The 21,859-nt window shown below is 40.1% G+C and overlaps 1 protein-coding gene across 1 annotated transcript in view; it reads right to left on the bottom strand.

The window, feature by feature from the left end:
* Positions 1 to 21,859, bottom strand: part of CDH23 (cadherin related 23) — a 635,835-nt gene that overhangs the window by 109,458 nt on the left and 504,518 nt on the right. The window contains exons 31-36 of the mRNA XM_087872188.1: positions 15,547 to 15,935; positions 15,361 to 15,462; positions 12,030 to 12,032; positions 8,873 to 9,022; positions 6,196 to 6,324; positions 1,343 to 1,471 (exon numbers count right to left, since the gene is read on the bottom strand). Of these exons, the coding sequence (XP_087728314.1) occupies positions 1,343 to 1,471; positions 6,196 to 6,324; positions 8,873 to 9,022; positions 12,030 to 12,032; positions 15,361 to 15,462; positions 15,547 to 15,935 (902 nt within the window). The remainder of the gene's footprint in view (positions 1 to 1,342; positions 1,472 to 6,195; positions 6,325 to 8,872; positions 9,023 to 12,029; positions 12,033 to 15,360; positions 15,463 to 15,546; positions 15,936 to 21,859) is intronic.

Raw genomic sequence — 21,859 nt, 5'->3', positions numbered from 1 at the left:
ATCCGTTCTAAAGAAAAAAAACATTTGGAAATTATTACAACTCTTTTTGCTTTTCTCCGAATTCCTCAGAGATCTTTCTTCGGTATGACATTAATTTTTATTTTATTGAGGAACCAATAATGATGGAAACGTGGGAAAAAATATGGGTTAGAAATGTAAAATTTACGCAAGCCCAAAACTTGAGAGAAAATTTTTATAAAATGTTTTATAGATGGCATCTAGATCCTAAAAAGTTAGCTTGTATGTATCCAGGTTTACAATCCAAATGTTGGAGATGTAAGTGTGATGATGCCACGTATTATTATATATGGTGGACATGTAAAAAAATCAAGGCATTTTGGATAAAAATATGGTGGATTATGCAAAATATTCTTAAAAAGAAGATAAAGTTTACCCCACAGTTGTTTTTATTGGGTATAACTACAGATTGTATGGTTATAGAGACTAATTTGATTTTGAACTTAATAACTGCAGCCAGACTTTTGGTGGCGCAGTACTGAAAGAAGGAAGATCTACCTACTATTGAAGAATGGACACTAAAAGTAGTGAATTTAGCGGAGATGGCTAAAATTTCAGCATAATTGAAGGATCACTCAAATGAAAGATATATATTGGAATGGAGAAGATGATTGACTATATTCAAAATAAATATGAAACTAAAAAGTTTCAAATAGCTTATGAATGAAAAAAAAAGATATTTAAGGGAATTCTTATATTTAGTCATGTTTAGTTTATAGATAGTTTGCATATGTTAGCTTATGTTTATTAAATATTATACCCTGTATTTTGCTCTGGGAAGTCCAGGGGGGCGGGGGAGGAGGGTTGGGTTGGGAGTGGGGAGGAGAGATGGGAAAATTGTTTGTAAAAAAAAAAATTTTTTTTTAAACTTTTCAATTAAAAAAAAATTATTCTGGGCACACAGGAAGCCTGTAATACTGAGCTTTACTTCAAGTTTAAGATACCAAGAGATATTTGGCATTGAAACTTCTAGGTTCAGTGTCTCAGTCTTTAGAGCTCCAATTTCTATCAACCCAGCTGTCCATGTATGCTATCTTCATATCAGAGATAAACTATGAAAATTGGTGCACCAAATGTTGATATCTCGTTTTGCTTTTATTTGATTGGCATTATATTCAATTGCCTTTTCTAAGATGCTGTTGCCTACAACGTCTTTAAGAAAAGAGTATTTTTCATCAATATTCTCTTACACACCGTACAAATAAGCAAAAAATGAGTTGCACTGAAGTTAGGCCCAGTTCCTTCTTTTGCATGAACAAGTTTCATTAGGGGACATGGCCATGAACCTATCTATAGAAAGCAAGCAACCGGAAGAACTTCTTACCTCGTTAATGCTAACATTGTATCCATGTTGGTTGATAATCACTGGAGAATTATCATTAACATCCAGGATATTGACCCTTAAAGTGTGCTCTTTCCTGCGAGCTGGGACACCTCGGTCTGCTGCTTGAATCTGAAAGGCAGATGAGACTTAGTAGAACGTAGATGAGGCATTACGGCTTTGGTCATGCTATTAAATTGGGCAAAGCTAGCAGCTCAGGGCAAGAGTACATATTTATACACAAGAGCAGAAATATTTTCTTTAGTGAAACAAGCTAGTGTTTCACTGATAGACAATAAATGATAATTAGCTAGCTAGCTAGCTAGTTATCAATTAGTAGATAAATAGTAGATAAAAGATACAAGATAGCTAGCTAGACGATAGATAGAAAATAGCTAGTAGATAGAAACATAGAAGATAACTAGAAGATAGATACCATGTTTCCCCAAAAATAAGACCCTGTCTTATATTTTTTGAACCCCAAAATAAGCGCTTGGCCTTATTTTTGGGGAGGTCTCATTATTTTGGGGCACGTGGAGCCAGATGGGGCTCCACTTGCCATCTTACCTGTTTTTTTTTTTTTAAATTAGATTTATATGCCGCCCTTCTCTGGAGACTCAGGGCGGCTTACACTGCGTTAAGCAATAGCCTTCATACTTTTGTATATTTTATACAAAGTCAGCTTATTGCCCCCACAAACTGGGTCCTCAATTTACCTACCTTAGAAAGGATGGAAGGCTGAGTCAACCTTGAGCCTGGGGAGATTCGAACTTGCAATAATTGCAGACAGCTGAATGTTAATAACAGGCTTTTAGTCTGTTGAGCTATCCAGGCTCTGTCTCCCTAACCCTAACCAGAGGAAATGGCGGGGACCGGCTGTGCATGCGTTTAAATATTTTCAGGGAGGGCTTATTTTAGCGCTTGTGCTCAAAAGCCTGATTGGGCTTATTATCAGGGAATGTCTTATTTTTGGGGAAACAGGATAGCTAGAAGATGATAGCTAGATAGATGATAGATAGATAAATAAAAAAACTTTGCTGAATAAGAAAACAATTGAAAATAGCATATATTGCATATATCAAACACCTTCATGATCATTCTTAGAAAATTGCTATGCCGTTTTGGACAGTATTTCAAGCAGGACATAACAGAAGTGGAAGAAAAGGAAGGAAGGGACCCCAAAAAAAAAATGCCTCCAAGGAAATGGACTAATTCCTTCATATCACATAGTTAAAACATCAGAGGGATTTTAGTACAAAGCTCCTGCCTAAAAATTGTCCTCATGTTCTGCTTGTGGACTTTCCAGAAACATCTGTTAGCTGCTGTAGGGCTAAAATTCTGAACTAGATTTGTCATTGGTCTGCATCTCTTTGAATTCCAGAGTCCAAAATCCAGAGTCTTGTGTCTTGATGTTCTAGTAACTTGAAGTCTGATGGCTTATCCTGATTGCAGACCCCGTAAATGCATTTCTGAAGCTTCCAACTGTGTGCCACGCTTTTCCTTCCGTCATTCTATCTTCATGCCAAACACAGAGTGTACAATAGCTTCGGATCACTTGATTTGCCCATCTGCTTTTGTATTGAAACCCAGCTATAACTTCCCCTTCTCAGTTCACCTTGGACTAAGGACAGGAAACCCCTCCTCCTCAATTGCCTTTCTCCTTTCTTCACTGCATATATTCCAGCTCATTACTCCCCTCTTCTCAAATTCACTATGTAGCAGCACTTGGATTAGTGCCAGGATCTAACACCTCAGGCCCTTCAGAAAAAAAAAAAAGAAATGTATTTTGTCTTTTGTTAGCTTTTTAATAAATACTGCTTTATTCAGAGTCTGAAGTTTGTTTATTTACATAGCCACCAATGGTTAACCAATGCTGAGCAAAAAATAAAAAGATCTTCCAAATATCTGAAGCAGGAGTGAAATGCTCCCGGTTTGGACCGGATCACCCGATCCGGTAGCGATGGTGGTGGATGGTTCGGAGAACCGGTAGCAAAAAATCCCTGCACACTCCCCACCATGCCCAGCTGAGCCGCACGATCATCAGAGGCTTTTTTTTTTTTTACTTTTAAAAGCATTTTTTCTACAACCTCTTCCGACGAAAAAATGCTTTTAAAAGTAAAAAAAAAAGCCTTTGATGATCGCGCGGCTCAGCTGGGATCGTCAGGGCTTTTCAAAGCATTTTTTTCTGCAACCTCTTGGCCGAAGAGATGGTAAAAAAAATGCTTTGAAAAGTCTCTGACGATCCCAGCTGAGTTGCCTGATCGGAAGAGGTTTTTCAAAGCATTAGAAAAAATGCTTTGAAAAGTTAAAAAAAAAAAAAAAGTTAGCCACGCCCACCCAGTCACATTGCCCCCCACCCCCTTGCCAAGACATGCCCACAGAACCGGTAGTAACAAATTTTACATTTCACCCCTGATCTGAAGGGAAGTTATTCCATAAAACAGCGGTCCCTAAACTTTCCAGCTTTGCGACTGGCACGGGAGGGGGAGAGGGACGGTTCCGTGCAAACAGTAGGCGAGGTTGCGTGTGGATGCAGCTCCATTTGTGCAATTGGCATGCATGCATGCCACTGCGCCTGCATGTTTACATGCTGTTTCCTTGGCGCAGTTCCAAATGGGCCACAGCCCGGGGGTTGGGGAGCCCTGCCATAAAGCATCTGTGATGACAGGGAAGACGTGTCTAAGTTCTTCCAGGTGACACTGGGATAGATGATCCCACAGGTAACTTGGTTTTGTGCCATGTAGTGTATTAAAGGTGAACCAGTAGATTGATTGAGATCCATTGGGAATCAATGCAGGTCAGCTAACAGCGTGTTAGATGGACATGCCCTAATGCAGGGGTCAGCAACCTGCGGCTCTGGAGCCAGATGTGGCTCTTTCACCCCTCTGCTGCGGCTCCTTGTCACAACCGCCAATGTACAACACCCACCTGCCCATGATTTATTGAGCTTTTCAACCCCCGGGAGGCCAACCATGGATAAATCCAAGAATGGAAAAGTTTCAGAAGAAAACAGAACACTTAATTCAACTGCATATGCTAGTTTTGTGGCTGCTCAAGAAATAGGCACGGGAAGGGTTTTGTGGCTCCCGGTGTTTTCTTTTCTGTGGGAAACAGGTCCAAATGGCTCTTTGAGTGTTTAAGGTTGCAGACCCCTGCCCTAGTGTGATCAATACTACACATGCTCTTACATTCTAGACCAGTTATGGTTAACCTTTTCCAGACCAAATCACATGTGCGCATGTGCTTAAACCGACAAAATGCAATGCACATATGGACCCATGGCATGTGCCCTGCCCCTGTGCAAGCGCCCCCATGCGTGCATGCATGCGCCCCGCCCCTGCGCATGTGCACAAGCCCACCGCATACACCCCACCCCCACACATGCGTGCACGCGCCCCCACGTGCCCCGCCAGTCGTGCATGCATGGCAGAGACCTGATGACCAGCTGGAGGCACGCGCACATGTCCGGTGGAGCTGAACTAGGGCAACGGCTCGTGTGCCCACTGCGTGCCACCTGTGGCATGTGTACCATAGGTTCGCCATCATGGTTCTACACCAACTGAAGCTTCTGAATACTCTTCAAGGGCAGACCCCTATTTAGATCATTGCAACAGTTCAATCAGGAAGTGGCTAAGGCATAAGCAACCACAAATGTCACTTTCCAAACTAGAAATAGGCACAACTGGCCCAAAAGATAGATCCGTGCAAAGTTGTTCCCGGCCACATCTGTACTAGCTCCTGAAGCAGGAGCCATAAGTTTACTAGACTACGGATCAGATTTTCTTCCTTCTACAAATTCTAATTCTACTTTGGGATGGAAGTTTGATACAAGATATGACGCTGATGGCTTCTAGAATTTTTGGATGGATGTTACAAAAACAAAAATACATAACTCCATCATGAAAGATGTATTCCATTCCACACTGTCTTTCAAGTTGCAAGATGTCCGCCCTTATATAAGAATATGAAATCAGCAACTAAAATAATGGAGGTATACATAAATGGCACACTTGGGATTACAGAGGGTCTAAAGAACAATGAGAGGGCTGATTTATTGCACTGAGGCCCAATTACTTACATAAACACTGCAAAAGGCATTATAGGTAGTCCTCGGCTTATAACTTCAAACAGCAATTGTTTGAAGTTCTGACAGACCTCCCCAGGGGTACTTACAACCTGATGACCGTCCCCCTCTTCCCCCCTACTTCATGGCCACATGACTCCATTTCAGGCAGTTGGCAACTGGCCTGCATTTATGGCCATTTGCGGTATCTTGTGGTCACGTGACTACTTTTTATGATAATTTTTGTCAATAACTCACTTTTTTTTTTTTAATTTGATTTATATGCCGCCCTTCTCCGGAGACTCAGGGCGGCTTACAATGCGCTAAGCAATAGCCTTCATCCTTTTGTATATTTATACAAAGTCAGCTTATTGCCCCCACAAACTGGGTCCTCAATTTACCTACCGTAGAAAGCATGGAAGGCTGAGTCAACCTTGAGCCTTGGCGAGATTCGAACCTGCAGGAATTGCAGGCAGCTGGTCTTAATAACCAGCTTAATAACAGGGTGCCTTAGACCACTATACTACCAAGGCTCCTTGGTAGTAGGATTTACTTCTGGTTTTCAGCAAAACTGGTCCACCGCGAACATAGGTTCCCTTAAACAATGTTTGCTTTATAATTGCCACATTTGCTTAACGACCGACACAAAAAAGGTGATAAAATCAGGTTGATGACACTCTTTATGATCGTCAACACTTAACGACCATGTTGGACAGGCTCCATTATAGCTATAGGCGGAGGACTACCTATACTGCACAGTAGAAAACTTGGGACAACCATCACTTCCTGTTACCTGTAACGTGTAGCGTTCTATTAGTTCCCGGTCCAACGGCCTTGCCACAAATACTTCTCCATAGGTGCTGTTGGTTGTACGGATTTCAAAAGCCCTGCCTATATTTCCCAATACCAGAGAAAAAACAACCTGCAAAAAAATAATAAAATATAAATATATATGGTGAAAGTGTGGAAGAAGAGAGGAAGTGAAGAGAATCAGTCCATTCGATAGAAGGTAACAAAGTGTATACTTTATTTATCATTGTTTTATTTTTCTTTTACGGGGTGGCAAGCCAAATTCTGTCCTCAATTATACTTCTAACCCTTAGACAAGACGCTTTCTCCTGGAATTATTGGATGTGCACATGTACACAATTAAAAATGAAGACTGGTTATGTAAAACAATATTGCATTGTTTAAAAAAGACAAACAATATTGGATACTTAACTGCAGAGGAAGCTAAATTAAATCCGGTAGTTGGACTCGGTGAATATAAAAAAAACCTAGTGAAGCAAAACCGATATGTAAATGGTCTGAAGAGATAACAAGTGAGCTTGTGAATGCTATCTTTGTCTTTGGAATGAATATCTCCAAATTAAATTCAAAATGAAGCGTATGAAAGCAGATGTTACCCATTAAGAATGAAACTCCCGGGTGTTCACAGCTACCTCAGGTAGCAAATTAAAAGAAAGAAATGTGCCACACCTTAAATGCAAAGAGCTTCCTGTTTTAATATTGCAAGGAGTTCCTTTTGGTGCAATGAAGTGGTGGGGGAAAAAAATTCATCTGAGGTTTTCTTTGCAGCCTTTTCAAGCCCATTGTCCTAAGTCAGCTGTTAAGCAGCTTCTGGGCACCAGAGGAAATGGTTTGCAATGCTGTTTTTTCCTATGTTATTTCACAAGCCACCTGGCTTACCCATCGCCTTAAGCGACATACAGCCTGAGTTATCTTACTTTCTAAGACTAAGAAGTCACACTGAGCCGAAGGGAAGGAGAACACATGGTATTCAAATTTATGAGATGGGGAGTGACTCATTCAGTGCTGACTAGTGATGAGCGTTTGGTGAGCTCTAAAAATATTTAGTACTGTTTTTGCCAGCACCAACTTCTACATGGTCTCCTCAAAAGAAGAACAGATGAACCGAAGAAACAGTGTTGACAAAGACTTCTATTAAGCCAGCGAAAAGAAAGTTGTCATTTCAGCCTTATACAGTAGTGGCCAAAATTGTGGAAACCTTTTGGGAAAAGTATATTTTCTAAAACTAGCTAATAGCACCACTTTTTTGGGGGGGAGTAGTACCATAAAATTATATCTCAATGGAAAGATAATTGAATCAAGAATTTAATGCAATAATTTTTATGAAGGATTTACTATTAGAATAGCAGTGATAGTATAAAGAAGAAAAGTGAAACACGTAGAAAAAACAAGATTTACAAAAATTATCACCATGTCAGTTAATAGTTGGGTAACCTTTAGCATGAATTATGGCCTTACAATGTCTTCCCATGGAGTGAACCAAGTCTTTTAGTTCTGCAGCTGTTACAATGTGAAACCAAGATTGAATGATGGCTTCTATTAACTGGGTTTTATTGCTGGGTCGCTTCTGACAAGTTTCTTTAGTCGGCTCCATAGATTTTGAATGGGGTTAAGATCTGGGCTATTCCCAGGCCATTCCAGCAGTGGAATATGATTATCTTGAAACTCCAAAAAAAGTGGCGTTTTTAGCCATCAAACCTCAAAAATACACTTTTCCCAAAAGTTTTCCACAATTTTGACCACTACTGTATATTAGAGGAGGGGGAGGAATAGCAACCCAGGACAAAATTTATCATCTTCTGGTGCCAGTAATGTAGGGCCCGTGGGAGCAAGTATATCTGTCTGTGACCTTTTGCATTTCATTTAGTCTCAGGAGAAATCTCTGAATTAGCAGCAAATATTAAGTTTTTTTTTAAACTGCACTTTATATGAAGTTTTTTTTATCAGAGCTGAAAAGCCCAAGGTTATTGAATTCATATAAAGTGCAGCTTAAAGAAGAACTTAATATTTGCAGCCAATTCTTCACTTTTTTTTTTTAAACAGTAATTTGGTTAAAAGGTAAAATTCACAACAATAAAAGTTAATACAAAGTAAAAAAAATAACAGAAAAAAGAAAATGTACAGAAAAGAAAAAAAGAGAAAAAAGGAAAATAGGAAAGAAAAAAAAACTAAAAAGAAAGAAAAAGAAAAGAAACCTATATAAAAATGAATTCACCATTCATTCATCACAAATATAAGAATTTTAATAATACATAACCTTCTAAAATACAACAAATGGTTTATTCTTCTTTAAAGAATAAAAGAACTCATAAAACCTCATCATTTCAGTCCTAATATCAGCAAAAGTCTATTAAGGATTACCAGAGATAACAAGATAGTGTATCTATTTTAAACTTGATCAAATAAACCAAATTTATATTCTTTCATTTTACTTCTTGATGTTTATCCGCTTCCAATACCGGATTATAAACAATCAAAGTCATACATTACTAATGCACTCTGCAGTTTTTCATAAGTAACTTGTAGTTTGTTGACGCAGAAATTAAGCATCATTTACTTCTAATGCTGTGCACATTAAGGAAGTGGACAAACATCACATTTCAATACCCACTGCTACAATTTAGGAACTGTATACTGTGAAGTGATGGAGTCACAACTACCTGTCCATTGTTCCCTGCATCGGGATCTCTGGCCAAAACCAGAGCAATTCGACGTCCTACAGGGCTGTCCTCTGAGATGCTCACAGAAGAATCCGAAGTAATGTCGAACTGTGGGCTGTTGTCATTCTCATCCAATATGGTGATTGTAACCTGCCAAGTGGAGGTGGGTATGAATAATACTTTTGGTAGACAGGAGGCAAGCCGACATTACAGAGAAATAAATGATGGTAAGTTAACAGTGGACTTTTTCAAAGCCAGCTTCTATATATATATATCGCAGTAGAACTGAAGTTGGCCCTGATATCTACAAACAGGACTCCTGAATCTGTGATTTGCACCATTCCTAACAATCAAACTGTAACACTTGTTTTTTTTCCCCATGCACTTTTATACAGCTTTCCTAGCAAAATTATTATGCTTTTAGGATTGTTTAAAGGCATCGTTTACATCAAAGGAGAGAACACTTATTTGAAAGACCACTTTTTTAGATTGAACAAAACAGAAACCAAATCTAATATCTGTTTAACTTGGGAAACTCACCCCAGCTTTAGCAAGGTTTTATATCAAAGGTGGGCAGGATAGCAAACTATTTGCAGGTAATGCTAATTTAAGGATCCCACTAATTAGCAAACAAATTGACAAACTTCCCATTTGATAGGGAGGGCTCTGCTTCACTGGCGCCATCATATAAACTAATTGAGTCCAGCAATGCTTGGGAAGTCAAAGAAATAATGACTTCATCAACTCTCCCAGCAACACTAAATATTTTTACTGTACAGTGTGAGCCGTCTCTTAATAACTGCACTAACGTGTTAGGCTGTTAGGGATATATTGCAGCCGCAGACATGCGTTAAGAATCAATGTGAGTTAATTTTCGGCCAGTAGTTAAGGAAATGCTGTCATGTCTAAAAATAACAAGAGCTTGTAAACACACTCTACTCAAAGGAGGAGAACATGGGTGTATTTGTGAAACTGTATCTGGCTAAAGGTTTCAAAGACAGAATTATCCAAGATAGCTGGTTTCTGAAGAAAAGCTCGGGATCCGTTTCTTTTTCTTTCACTGGATGTGTTTGTGACAAATCTTTTTCTCTCCTTGCTAAAACTTGTATCTCAATGCAAGTCATGCTCTGAAATCTGTTCATATCAATGTTGGCAGTGATCTACACTCAGAGTTTGACTTTCTATTCTTCCAGAGGCAATTCAGTGTTTGAATGGTCCTCTACAAACCCATTCATGATCAGGGCCTCAATATTAGTGGAACCCCTTCCCTTTAATTATAGGTTGTCCTGACTTATAACCACAATTAAGCCAAAAAAAATTCCATTGCTAAGCAAGACAGTTGTTAAGTGAGTTTTGCCCCATTTTGCAATCTTTCTTGCCCCCATGTTAATCACTACAGTTGTTAAGTTGCTAAAACAGTTAAGTGAATAGCAATACTAACTTTGTAGTAAAGTGCTTTACAGTCCTCTCTAAGCGGTTTTATAGAATCAGCATGTTACCCCCAACAATTTGGGTCCTCATCCACCTCGGAAGGATGGAAGGCTGAGTCAACCTTGAGCCTGGTGAGATTTGAACTGCCAAATTGCAGGCAGCCAGCAGTCACCAGAAGTATCCTGCAGTACTACACTCTAACCACTGCGCCACCGTGGCTCATCATCTGACTTCTCTATTGGTTTTGCTTGTCAGAAGGTCGCAAAACATAATCAAATGGACCTGGGACACTGTAACCATCATAAATACATACTAGTTGCCAGTTGCCAAGTATCCAAATTTTTACCACATGACCATGGGGATTTTGCAGGAGTCGTTAAGAAAACGATCACAAGTCACTTTTTTTCAGCGCTGTTATAACTTCGAATGGTATGGTTTTAAGTCGAGGACTACCTGTATTTCTGTCCCTATTATAAGATCAGGGAAAAAATATTCCAGGTCCCATCAATAAAACAAGGACATCTTTTAGGTTCCAGAAGAAGGCATGCTTTTTCTGCCACTGTCCTTGTCTTTTGAAGCAGAAGCTCCTACACCGAAGGTCCATTTGGTCCTGATGTGGCTGTCCTTTAAGAAGTCTCAAAGACCTGACTCTTCTCATAATCATTGCTCCAAGAGGGATTAGAAAGCTATGTTCAGGGCGCCTGTCCTCCCAAGGCATGGTTGTCTTATTATCCTGAATCTTTAGTTTTTCTTTATTTATTTTTTCAAGTTTTTTATTTTATTTTACATATACATATTAATGCGTGAACAGTGTGACACCTGGGTGTAATACATTCTAATACAAATAAAACTAGAAAAATTAATCATAGTTATTACATTCAACCAACTTATATGTTTCTAATACTAATACACATTTATATTAAGTTGTAGTCTATCATTATTTAATTATTTCATGTTTTAATATATTACTCTAGTACCCCTTACCATATTATTTGATCATACATAATAATACCGCCATTCAATTTCTAAGCTTCCCTCTTGTTATTGCTTTTATTTTATTATGTGAAAATGTATACACTAATATTCCCCCTTCCTCTTATTTCTATCTCTATTCTAAATTTTAATCATGTCATCCTTTTATTAAAAGACGTTTTCTTTCTATCCAACATGTCTCACCCGCTTTGGTGCTTTGAATCCTGTTCATTTTTAACTTACCTCCTATACTTCACTCTTTACATCTATTTGTATTAAGATACAATCATTCATTATGATTGAATAATAATTGATTATGATTGAATAATAATTGAAACATTATTCAATGCTTCAATACACATTTCTAATACCAATCCCAACATTATTTAGACTTATTTAGACCCAATATTATTTAGACTATTATTGATATTATTCTAATACCAATCCTGATATTTTTAGACATACAAAATTATTCTGATTCTTTCATTTTTATATATTGATGTTTTTAATTATTTCAACTGGCCAGAGTTGCTTGGTGATTAGGTGGCCTTCAAAACTGAATGAATGTGAAATTAGTATAAACAGGAATCTCTTGGACGACACACAACATCTTAGGCAATCCATTGGCCACTTTCAATTTTCACTTTCTTTCTAGGAATAGCCCTAGATCAGTGTTTCTCAATCTTGGCAGCTTTAAAATGTGTAGATTTTAATTTGCATTCCCCGGTCAGCGTGCTATAATAAACATTCTTACCTTCTATTAGATGGAAGCACAAATGTGGACATAGAGAAGAAAAGAAACAAAGAGGGATTAGATTTCTATCCTTTAAATAGGATACATAAATTCAGGATTTTGGGAAAAAAATATTATGTGCCAGAGACATAGATTCAAAGAACAATGTAAAAAATAATAAGTCTTTGTTATTGCTTTATCAATCTCTCCTTAACCATCAAATAGGTGTGGTCTCCTTGATCATTTATTCATACATTTCTTACCCAAATTCCACTTAGCATTCTCCATGCATGCTGATGCATCACAGATAATAATCTTTATTTCTCCAGTATTATTTGTCCAAAATGGGAAACTGCCCTTGGGCCTTAAACTATATCTTCCCATTCTCCCATTCTTGCATGTATTCCTCTCCCCCACCTCCACACCAGCACCTGTGCTTAGCATGTAGCACATACTCGCATTTTGAGTCAAAAGTAGTACAAAAGGGAGAAAAAGAAAAACAAGGGTGAGGTTAAAACAGAAAATGCCCATCCTATGTTTTTTATGCAGAAGGGAGGATGCTAAGATAATTTTAGTCCATGTGTTTTGAGTGTGTGGTTTCTTAAACCATCTTGAGCTCTAAAAATTCTATGAGTAAGACATCTGTAGGAAAGAATAATAAAATATGTGAGCAAAAATCTCCTGGGATATTATCTGGACTAAACACAAATTACTTTTAAAATGTTTAAAATGTAGAATAATTTTATTAAAATCTCCTCACTTGATAGTCAGAAAAGTCACTCTAAAGTAAATGAATCTAAGTAAATCCAGTGTAAAATGTGATGATTAAGAAAGTAAACCAATCAGTACTTTTATAGAAAACAATTCAACCCAACTATCCTTTGGCCTTAAGGAAGTAGTAAAATGGTTAACAATCTGAATTTTTCAATAGGTTTCCAGTGTTAACATAGAGTGGTTTATTAGCTATACAATCCACACATCTGTCATAACACATGGTGTGATTCTAAAGACATTTGGTGTCTTCAAGAAGACAGCCACAAACACTTCCCACCCACAAGAATTGGTAAGAATTTGTAAAAAATACTCCCCAATATGTTGGAAATGTGAGGTGGATCTAGGGTCATACTACCATATGTGGTGGGAGTGCTCAAAAGCAAAAAGTTTTTGGCGGCAATAAGGAGCTGGTTAGAAGAGATATTAATGTTCAAAATAGAAGTCAAGCAGGAATTTTTCTTACTGGGCATGACAGATGGCAAATATGACAAAAATGTAACCTATTTAATATTGCATATATGTACCGCGCCAAGATTAGCATTTGCTCAAAAATGGAAATGTAAAGAAATAACCTCAGAAGAAGTAATACACAAAATTTACAGCTGTGCAGAGATGGACAGTTTACTTTAGAACTCAAAGACAAAAATGAATCAACATACCATGAAGTCTGGAATAAATTTTATAATTGGTTAGTTAAGAGGAAGAATGCCAAAAACAAGGGATAATGAATGTCTGGAAATGTATATATCAATGTATATCAATATATCAAGGTTGTTGTGACTCTGACCCCTGAGCCCGTTTTATCAGAGGGAGAAGACTTCCTAAGTGAAAGAGAGGAGTTGGCAAGGCCTCCCTCTCCAGAACCCTCCTCTCTGGCAATGCCTCAGGTGTTCTCCGAAGGCCAAGAGATAGGCCAGGAGCCAGGCACTTCCAAGCAGCCGCAGTTAGACAGTGACAGAGATGAATCTTGGCTGGATCCCCGACAGCGTCGGAAAGATGAGCGCGCGTAGCAGAGAAAGAGGGGTGCCAGAGATTAAGCTGAGTCACTGGACCATACCCCACAGGGGATAAAAAGGGGTGTGGTGGCCATTCAGGCCTTGTGACGGACAAAACTGAAAAGCTAGCAAGTCATACTGCATTTCTGGAACTTTGTTATATGCCCTCCTTGGATTTATTATGGACTGGACTTGATAATTCTTTGGCTTTGTGGACTTATTTTGGTGTATTGGACAGAGGAGAAAAACCTCCCTTTGTGAGTAAAGTCTTTGGCAGGCAGCTACTGGGTTGCTGCCAATTCTGTTATCTCAAAGGAATTCCTGACTGCTGGTTTTATTAACTCCTGGCTGACTGTTTGTGTGCGTGTGTGAGACGGGGACAGAACAAAGATATATTGAATTTGTGAATGTAATATAAGTTTACTAAATATATGTATAGCTGTTTAGGAAGTAAAATACTGTATACTTGATATATAATGAAACAGGAGATAAGTAAATTTGTATATAGATTAAGGAATATATTACTTATTAACTTGAATTTGACACAAATGTTAGAAATCAGACACGTTGAGCAATGTCCATTGTTTTACTTTTAAAACTAATAAAATATTTAAAAAAAGAAGAAGACAGCCACAAAGGACAGTGCTACAGTGTGGCGAGAGTTTTAAAATGGAAAGAAAAAGGAAAACAAAACTTCCAGTCTTCTTGCATATACTAAGGAACATTCCCCCGAAACAATCTTCAAAGTTTTTTTTTATACTCTGTTCCCATCTTCAGAGCAAACCAGAAACCTTCCATTTCTGGAGGATGAACAACTTCACAACAGTAGGTTGTGGTACAGTAGGTTGTACCAGTGGTAAGTAGGTTGTAATTTTAGCTAAGCGTAAGGAAAACAAAAACACAATCTTGGACAGAACAATCAGTTCCACATTTTCTCATGCTACTGTTGTGGCTCCATTGCCTGAGCCTGGGCTATTGACAAATGCAGACGCTGAGAGTGAGGGAGAGGAGTTGGCAAGGACTCCCTCTCCAGGACCCTCCTCTCTGGCAATGCCTCCGGAGGACACCGAAGGCCAAGAGATAGGCCCAGAGCCAAGCACGTCCCTGCAGCCACAGGTGGACAGCGACGAAGGAGATAAGTGCTGGCTGGATCCTCGACAGCGGCGCAGGGAGAAGCGTGCACAGCAGAGGGGAATGTGTGCCAGAGATTAGCTGAGTCACTGGACCACACCCCACAGGGTATAAATGTGGGTGTGGTGGCCGGTTCAGTTTGTGACGAGCAAAAACTAGAAATAATCCATGATCTCTGTGTTACTGGACTTCTGCCTGCCTTGTCGGACTGCATTTGGACTAATCCTTGTATTGCTGAAACTTTGCCTGCTTTATCGGAATGCTTGCAGTCTAATCTTTGTTTTGTGTGAGTAAAGTCTAAATTGGCAGCTAGCCACTGGGTTGCTGCCAGCTTTATCTTCAAAGACTTTGTCGTGTGGCTTATTAACTCCGGGCCGTCTGTGGGGGTGCGTGTGTGGGACGGGGACAGAACAGCTACAAAGACAAAGGAACACACACAAAAATCAGCTCACCACGGTCGAGTCCAGTTTAGGGCTTCCATCATCTGCCACAACAGTTAAGGTGTAAACATCTCCTTTCTCTCGATCCACTTGTCCTCTGACTGTAATCACTCCCTGCCAGAAAGAAATAAAAACATACAGGCCACCGATATCCAATAATGTCCACAGATAACAGAAATCCCCCAGTAAATTACTTACGGTGATTCCATTTATTTTGAACAAAGACAAAGCTTGAGGATTAGTATTTGGGTCAAACTTGTATGTGATCTGGTTAAGGTTGTCGATGGACCGTGCTTGGACTCGTAGCACTTCAGAACCCAAGGGGATGTTCTCTGTGATGGTTGCTTCATACGTGATGTTTGAGAACTGCACAGCCTCATCTAATTCGTTAAGGAGACTGACATAAATGCTGCAGAACCCTTGGTTTTGAGGTGGGGCTTGATCTGTGGCGGAAACATTCATTAAGTAGCTCGTTTTCGTCTCGTAGTCCAGGTAGTCAATGGTGGTAATGAGGCCGGTGCTCTCATCAATTTCAAACTTGCCCTCAGATCCTGAGATGATTTTGTAATTCACTAGGCCTCCATTTCCTAGAGAGGGAGAGGAAAAAGAATGATTAGAAGCAGTGGTGGGTTGCACCCGGTTCGCACCGGTTCTATAGAACTGGTAGTAAAACTGGCAGGAGGCTCCGCCCACCAACCCCGACATCATCAAAACGCTTCTGCGCATGCACAGAAGAGCACGTGCGCAGTTCCACTGCAAACCGGTAGTAAAGGTAAGTAGAACCCATCCCTGATTAGAAGGTATGTGGTTGGTTGTAATATAAGCCATGGCTCGCTTGTACAGGATCCCAAAGGAGTGTTTGAAAATCCCAATGAAGATACTCCACCTCTAAAGTTCCAAAACTTTTTAGTTTTCTATAACAGTGGAGTGTTGCAACGTGATTCGTTACGTTATTCCTGTGGTCTGCCAATCCTTGCCAGGCTTTTGTTTCTGCCCACCAAACTGATATATTCTCATGAAACCCATGGTTTGAGATGATCAGGATTGCTCCACTCAATGGGATTGCTCACAGTTTAGGGCACAACTCTAGTATTTTTGACTGACTTTCACTCATGGATGGGTTCTCGGTTACCTGTTGCTGCGGCTGTTGGAGGAAGACTGAGATTTTCAAAGGCTCACATAGTATGTTCTAACCTTCAGTGCAGGGGTGAGTTCTAAATTTTTTTACTACTGGTTCTGTGGGCGTGGCTTATTTTGTGGGTGTGGCTTGGAGGGCATGTGACTAGGTGGGCGTGGCTAGCTGGTCAGAGTCATTTCTGGAAGGTCCTCGCACTTACGACCAGTCCTCGCACTTACGATCCGACTCATTTGTTTGCTTTTAACACAGATCAGCTGTAGGACGGCCCTTTGAAGCCCCGTGGCAAGAGTTTAAACAGTTTTTTTCCCTCTAGTCATCAGCTGGGACTCAGGAGGCAGCAATAGATTGGGGGTGGGACCAAATAAAAGGTAAGAATAACGTGGGTGGGTGGGAGGGCGGGGGGGGGAGAGAACCGGTTCGGTGACAGCATATCGTCACCGCTACCAGCTCGGCCGAACCGGACCAAACCAGGAGGAACCCACCACTGCCTCAGTGGAATGCTCAAATCTCTTCACCCAAATTTTCTTTCAGGTCTTCTGACTTAGGTTGGTGCTATACTCTAAGTACTTGTAATTTGAAGTTCTGTTGGAACTCCTTGCCTTCCACTTGCATTAATTTCCCTGATCAGATGTTTGCAAGGAAAAAAAAAAAGACAAGAAGGCAAGAAACAACGGATGGAAACTAATCAAGGAGAGGAGCAACCTATAACGAAGGTGGGAATTCCTAATGGTGAGAGCAATCAACCAATGGAATAGCCTGCCTACAGAAGTTACTGGTGTTCCATCACTGGAGGCTTTCAAGAAGAGACCGAACAACAATTTGAATGAAATGTTATAGGGCAGGGATGGCTAACCTTTTTGCCATCACGTGCCAAAAGCAGGGGGAGCGTGGGCGAATCGCACCCATGTGTGTCCAGACCCATAATTCAATGCGCCCCACCCGCCACTCATGCGCGCACAACCCTCCATGCTCCTCCTGCTTTTGGCACACGATGGCATGATGGGCCCAGTAGGCCCGTTATGCGCCCTCCCCAGGCTCCAGATTGGATCCTGAGGAGGGTGAAAACGACCTTCCCCGCCCCCCTGGAGGCCCTCCGGAGGCCTGAAACAGCCTGTTTCCTGACTTCCGGTGGGCCTGGAAGGCACGAAAATCAGCTGGCCTGCGTGCGCATGCTTGCTGCAGCTGAGCTAGGGCAACACTCACATGCCCACCGATATGGCTCCGCGTGCCACCTGTGGCACATGTGCCATAGGTTCACCACAATGGGTATAGGGTCTCCTGCTTGAGCAGGGGATTAGACTAGAAGACCTCGAAGGTCCCTTTCAACTCTGTTATTTTATATGTTCTAGGATATTTCCCCCACCCCAAAAAGAAGCAAGCATTGCTATATCCCCTCCTGCGCGAGTTGCACTGGCTCCCGTTGGTCTTCCGAGTGCGATTCAAGGTATTAGTTACCACCTTTAAAGCGCTCCATGGCTTAGGACTGGGGTATATACGAGACCGCCTTCTGCCAGTAACAAACCTCCCACTACGCTCCCACAGAGAGGGGCTCCTCAGGGTGCCGTCAGCCAAACAATGCCGACTGGCGACACCCAGGGGGAGAGCCTTCTCTGTGGGGGCACCAGCCCTTTGGAATGAGCTGCCCCTAGAGCTTCGTCTTAGCCCTGACCTGCGCACTTTTCGCCGCGCCCTTAAGACCCTTCTGTTTCAGCAAGCCGGACTGGCCTAATATGAATTTTAAATGGGTGTATGTGTGTTTTAAATTGAGGGCCAAATTTTATATATCTGATTTTAATTGGTTTTAAATTTTATAAATTCATGTGTTTTAATATGGCTGTACACCATCCTGAGTCCCTCAGGAGAAGGGCAGTATAGAAATTTAATAAAACTTAAACTTAAACTTGTATCACTGTTATAATTTTAATTCTCAGCAAATATGTTCCATTGGGGTTCCAGATGCACTTTCTGCATTTGTTTCCTTTTGCGTTACTTCCCCCCACCCCACATTATGGGGCCATTCTCCTTCTTTTTTACAAATCCAAAAGTATAGGATTGGAATTGCTTGGAGTTGCACGTATTAATCTTAGATAATCCACCCCCACATGCCCCAAATTCAATTTCTACTACCCATCCTGTTTTTTTTTTTAAATAATTCTATTAGTTAAAATGAAGAAATCCAAAGGGAAGTCCCCTCTTATTATTTTATATTATTTATTTCTATTTTTAACTGACTTTATTATTTTTATAGATAGTTGTTAAAATGTACTAAATATAACCAACAACATGCAATCCTGATTAAGAGGAAGAAAGACTGAATTGAAATTAACAGTTCAATTAACAGTTCAATTAACATTTATTTCTTTAAGGCACCCATTGGGGAATCTGTTATTGCTTTTGCCTCAGCAAAAAAGAGACTTAGAAACTCTAATTTTATGCAATTGGAACAGATGGTTAAACACTCATTTTAGCTGTATGCTAAAGTCCCCATGGATTAATTTATTCCAGGAGCCGTGGTGGCACAGTGGTTAGAATGCAGTACTGCAGGCTACTTCTGCTAACTGTCCACTGCCAGCAGTTTGGCAGTTCGATTCTGACCGGCTCAGCCTTCCATTCTTCTGAGGTCAGTAAAATGAGGACCCAGATTGTTGGGGGCAATATGCTGACTCTGTAACTGCTTAGAGAGGCCTGTAAAACACTGTGAAGCAGTATATACCCTGTTTACCCCCCAAAATAAGACATCCCGATAATAAGCCCAATCAGGTTTTTGAGTGCATGGCAATAAGGCCAAGCACTTATTTCAGGGTTCAAAAAAATATAAGACAGGGTCTTAATTTGGGGGAAACATGGTATATATCTAAGTGCTATTGCTATAGTGCTATTTACAGCAACAAAGCTGAAATTGGAGATTTCACATTCAAAATAATTTGACTGCTTCTTGAAGTTATTAACCAGGATATCTTGGAAATCAGGAGAGAAAACTGAGACATTATTGGCTGCCGTTTGAAACAACAGAAACCAAAAAACAACATTTAAATGTAGAATTCAGATTAACGATGGACAACTTTTTACAGCATCTTTTAATCTAGTTTTGTGATATTCAGTTATACCAATGGGACAGTGGTGAAATCCAATTTTTTTTACTACCGGTTCTGTGGGCGTGGTTTAGTTGGCATAGTATGGCTTGGTGGGCGTGGCAGGGGAAGGATACTGCAAAATCTCCATTCCCACCCCACTCCAGGGGAAGGATACTGCAAAATCTCCATTCCCACACCACTCTGGGGCCAGTCAGAGGTGGTATTTACCGGTTCTCCGAACTGCTCAAAATTTCAACTACCGGTTCTCCAGAACCTGTCAGAACCTGCTGGATTTCACTCCTGCAATGGGAGTTTTATAGTTTTGTTTTCCATGGGAAGACAGGCTTAACTGCAGATCTGAAATATGATCTCATGGAAGTCTTGGTGATGCATGAGAAAGCCATTTTAGAGACAAAGCGTAAGTCTCTGACCTTGTACAATGAAGTTGTTGGAGTAAAGTCCATGCTATTTTAATGGTGGCCATTGTGATAGGGTGTTTACACTTTACAATGTTATTAAGATCCTTTCCATCTTGCATATCAGAGCATTCTCAGTGGCAGGTTCTACTTACCAGGACTTTGTAAGGAAAGGGTAACCTCCATTCCCTTTGCTGGGTTAAGGTAATTGAGATGATGTTATTGAATATTATGCTGTCCTGCCCTTTCTGTATCAAGCCGAGCATTCTGAATTCATAACACATCTGCTCATCCGTCATTGACTTGGCCAGAACAGACAAACATTTTCTTCTTGCTGCAAATCAGCCTCAACAACTTCTAGGAGGGTTGCCAAATTTGGGCTGTAAATTTTAATTGCTGTAAGAAGACTGTGGGCTTAACAGTGGCAATGCTTATTTATTGGTTTTCTCTGGACTAAACATGATTCCTTATTTGTTTTATTAATTGTTTGGCTCTCATTGAATTAACTTATTTGGGTGTTCTGTGATTTTTTTAATTATTATTACGCTGGTCTTTGAGCATAAATAAATTAACTGTATTGCTAGTTAGCACCTGTGGCAGATGTTCACTAGCCCAATTATTGAAAAGAAGAGGAGCTGGTATGCTAGTGCGCCCCTTTAATTAATTCCTTTTAAGATAAGTACTGAAGCAGAGAGACTCTTTAAGTTGGCACATCTACTCTGCATGTAGGCATTCAGAAACAACATTGCAAGTAACAATTAAGTAGAAGAAGGTGATCTATAGTTGTTTTTGCCCATTTATCCCATGGCTATTCTCTGTAACAATATTTTAAGTTAACAGGGGTGTCAAACAGGTGGCCCGCGGACTAGATGCGTCACATGCAGGCCACGCCCACCCCAGCTCCGCAAAGGGAAAAAATGTTGTGATACGTCATGTGACAGCAACGTGACACAGCAAGTTTGATACCCGTGTTTTAAGTCTTGGATTTAATAGACCGTTTAAGGAAGGGTGTTCCTTCTCTATATTTATGTAATTTCCCTTGTTATATCATCCTATGTCAGCTGTGCACGGATGTCACATGCTGCAAATTATGTCAATTGATCTAATGAAGTAAAACGCATCATTTGCACGTTTAAATCGGTGTGCAAATTAAGCATGTTGACTCAAATTGCATCTGGGTACCCAAAATGATGGGAAAAAATGTAAATTTAATTATGAACATCATTGTACACAGCATTTTCTAAAGCAGCATTAGCAAGATGTTAATTTTTCAGGAATTGGGTATGTCTAGTCTGGTGAAAAGAAGGACTAGGAGAGATATGATAGCAGCGTTCCAGTATTTGAGGAGCTGCCACAAAGAAGAGGGAGTCAAGCTATTCTCCAAAGCACCTGAGTGTAGGACAAGAAGCAATGGATGGAAATTAATCAAGGAGAGAAGCAGCCTAGAACTAAGAAGTGATTTCCTAACAGTGAGAACAATTAACCACAGTTGCGTTTTTATATGTTGTGGGTGCCCCATCACTGGAGGCTTTTAAGAAGCGATTGGACAGCCATTGGTCCAAAATGGTATAAGGTTTCTTGTTTGAACAGGAGGTTAGACTAGAAGACCTCAAAGATCCTGTCCAACTGTTATTCTATTACGCTTAAAATTCAAATAGGTATCTTCCAAACTGAGCAGAAGTCTAAAATAAGAGAAAATAGTGAGTATATAAGAAGTGAAAATATTAACATACAGGTCCATTGACTTCCTTACAATTCTGGATGGGGATTAATACTAATCGGTGTTGGATAATATTTATAGAATGGGTCGCATAAAATAATATATACAAATTCCTGATTTTACACCAACCATGAGGAATTGGATATTGGCAGAAGGCTTAGGT

This window comes from Pantherophis guttatus, chromosome 6, assembly GCF_059756535.1.
Source record: "Pantherophis guttatus breed Tessera chromosome 6, ASM5975653v1, whole genome shotgun sequence".
Lineage (NCBI taxonomy): Eukaryota > Metazoa > Chordata > Lepidosauria > Squamata > Colubridae > Pantherophis > Pantherophis guttatus.
This window is presented reverse-complemented; position numbering and strand designations above follow the sequence as displayed.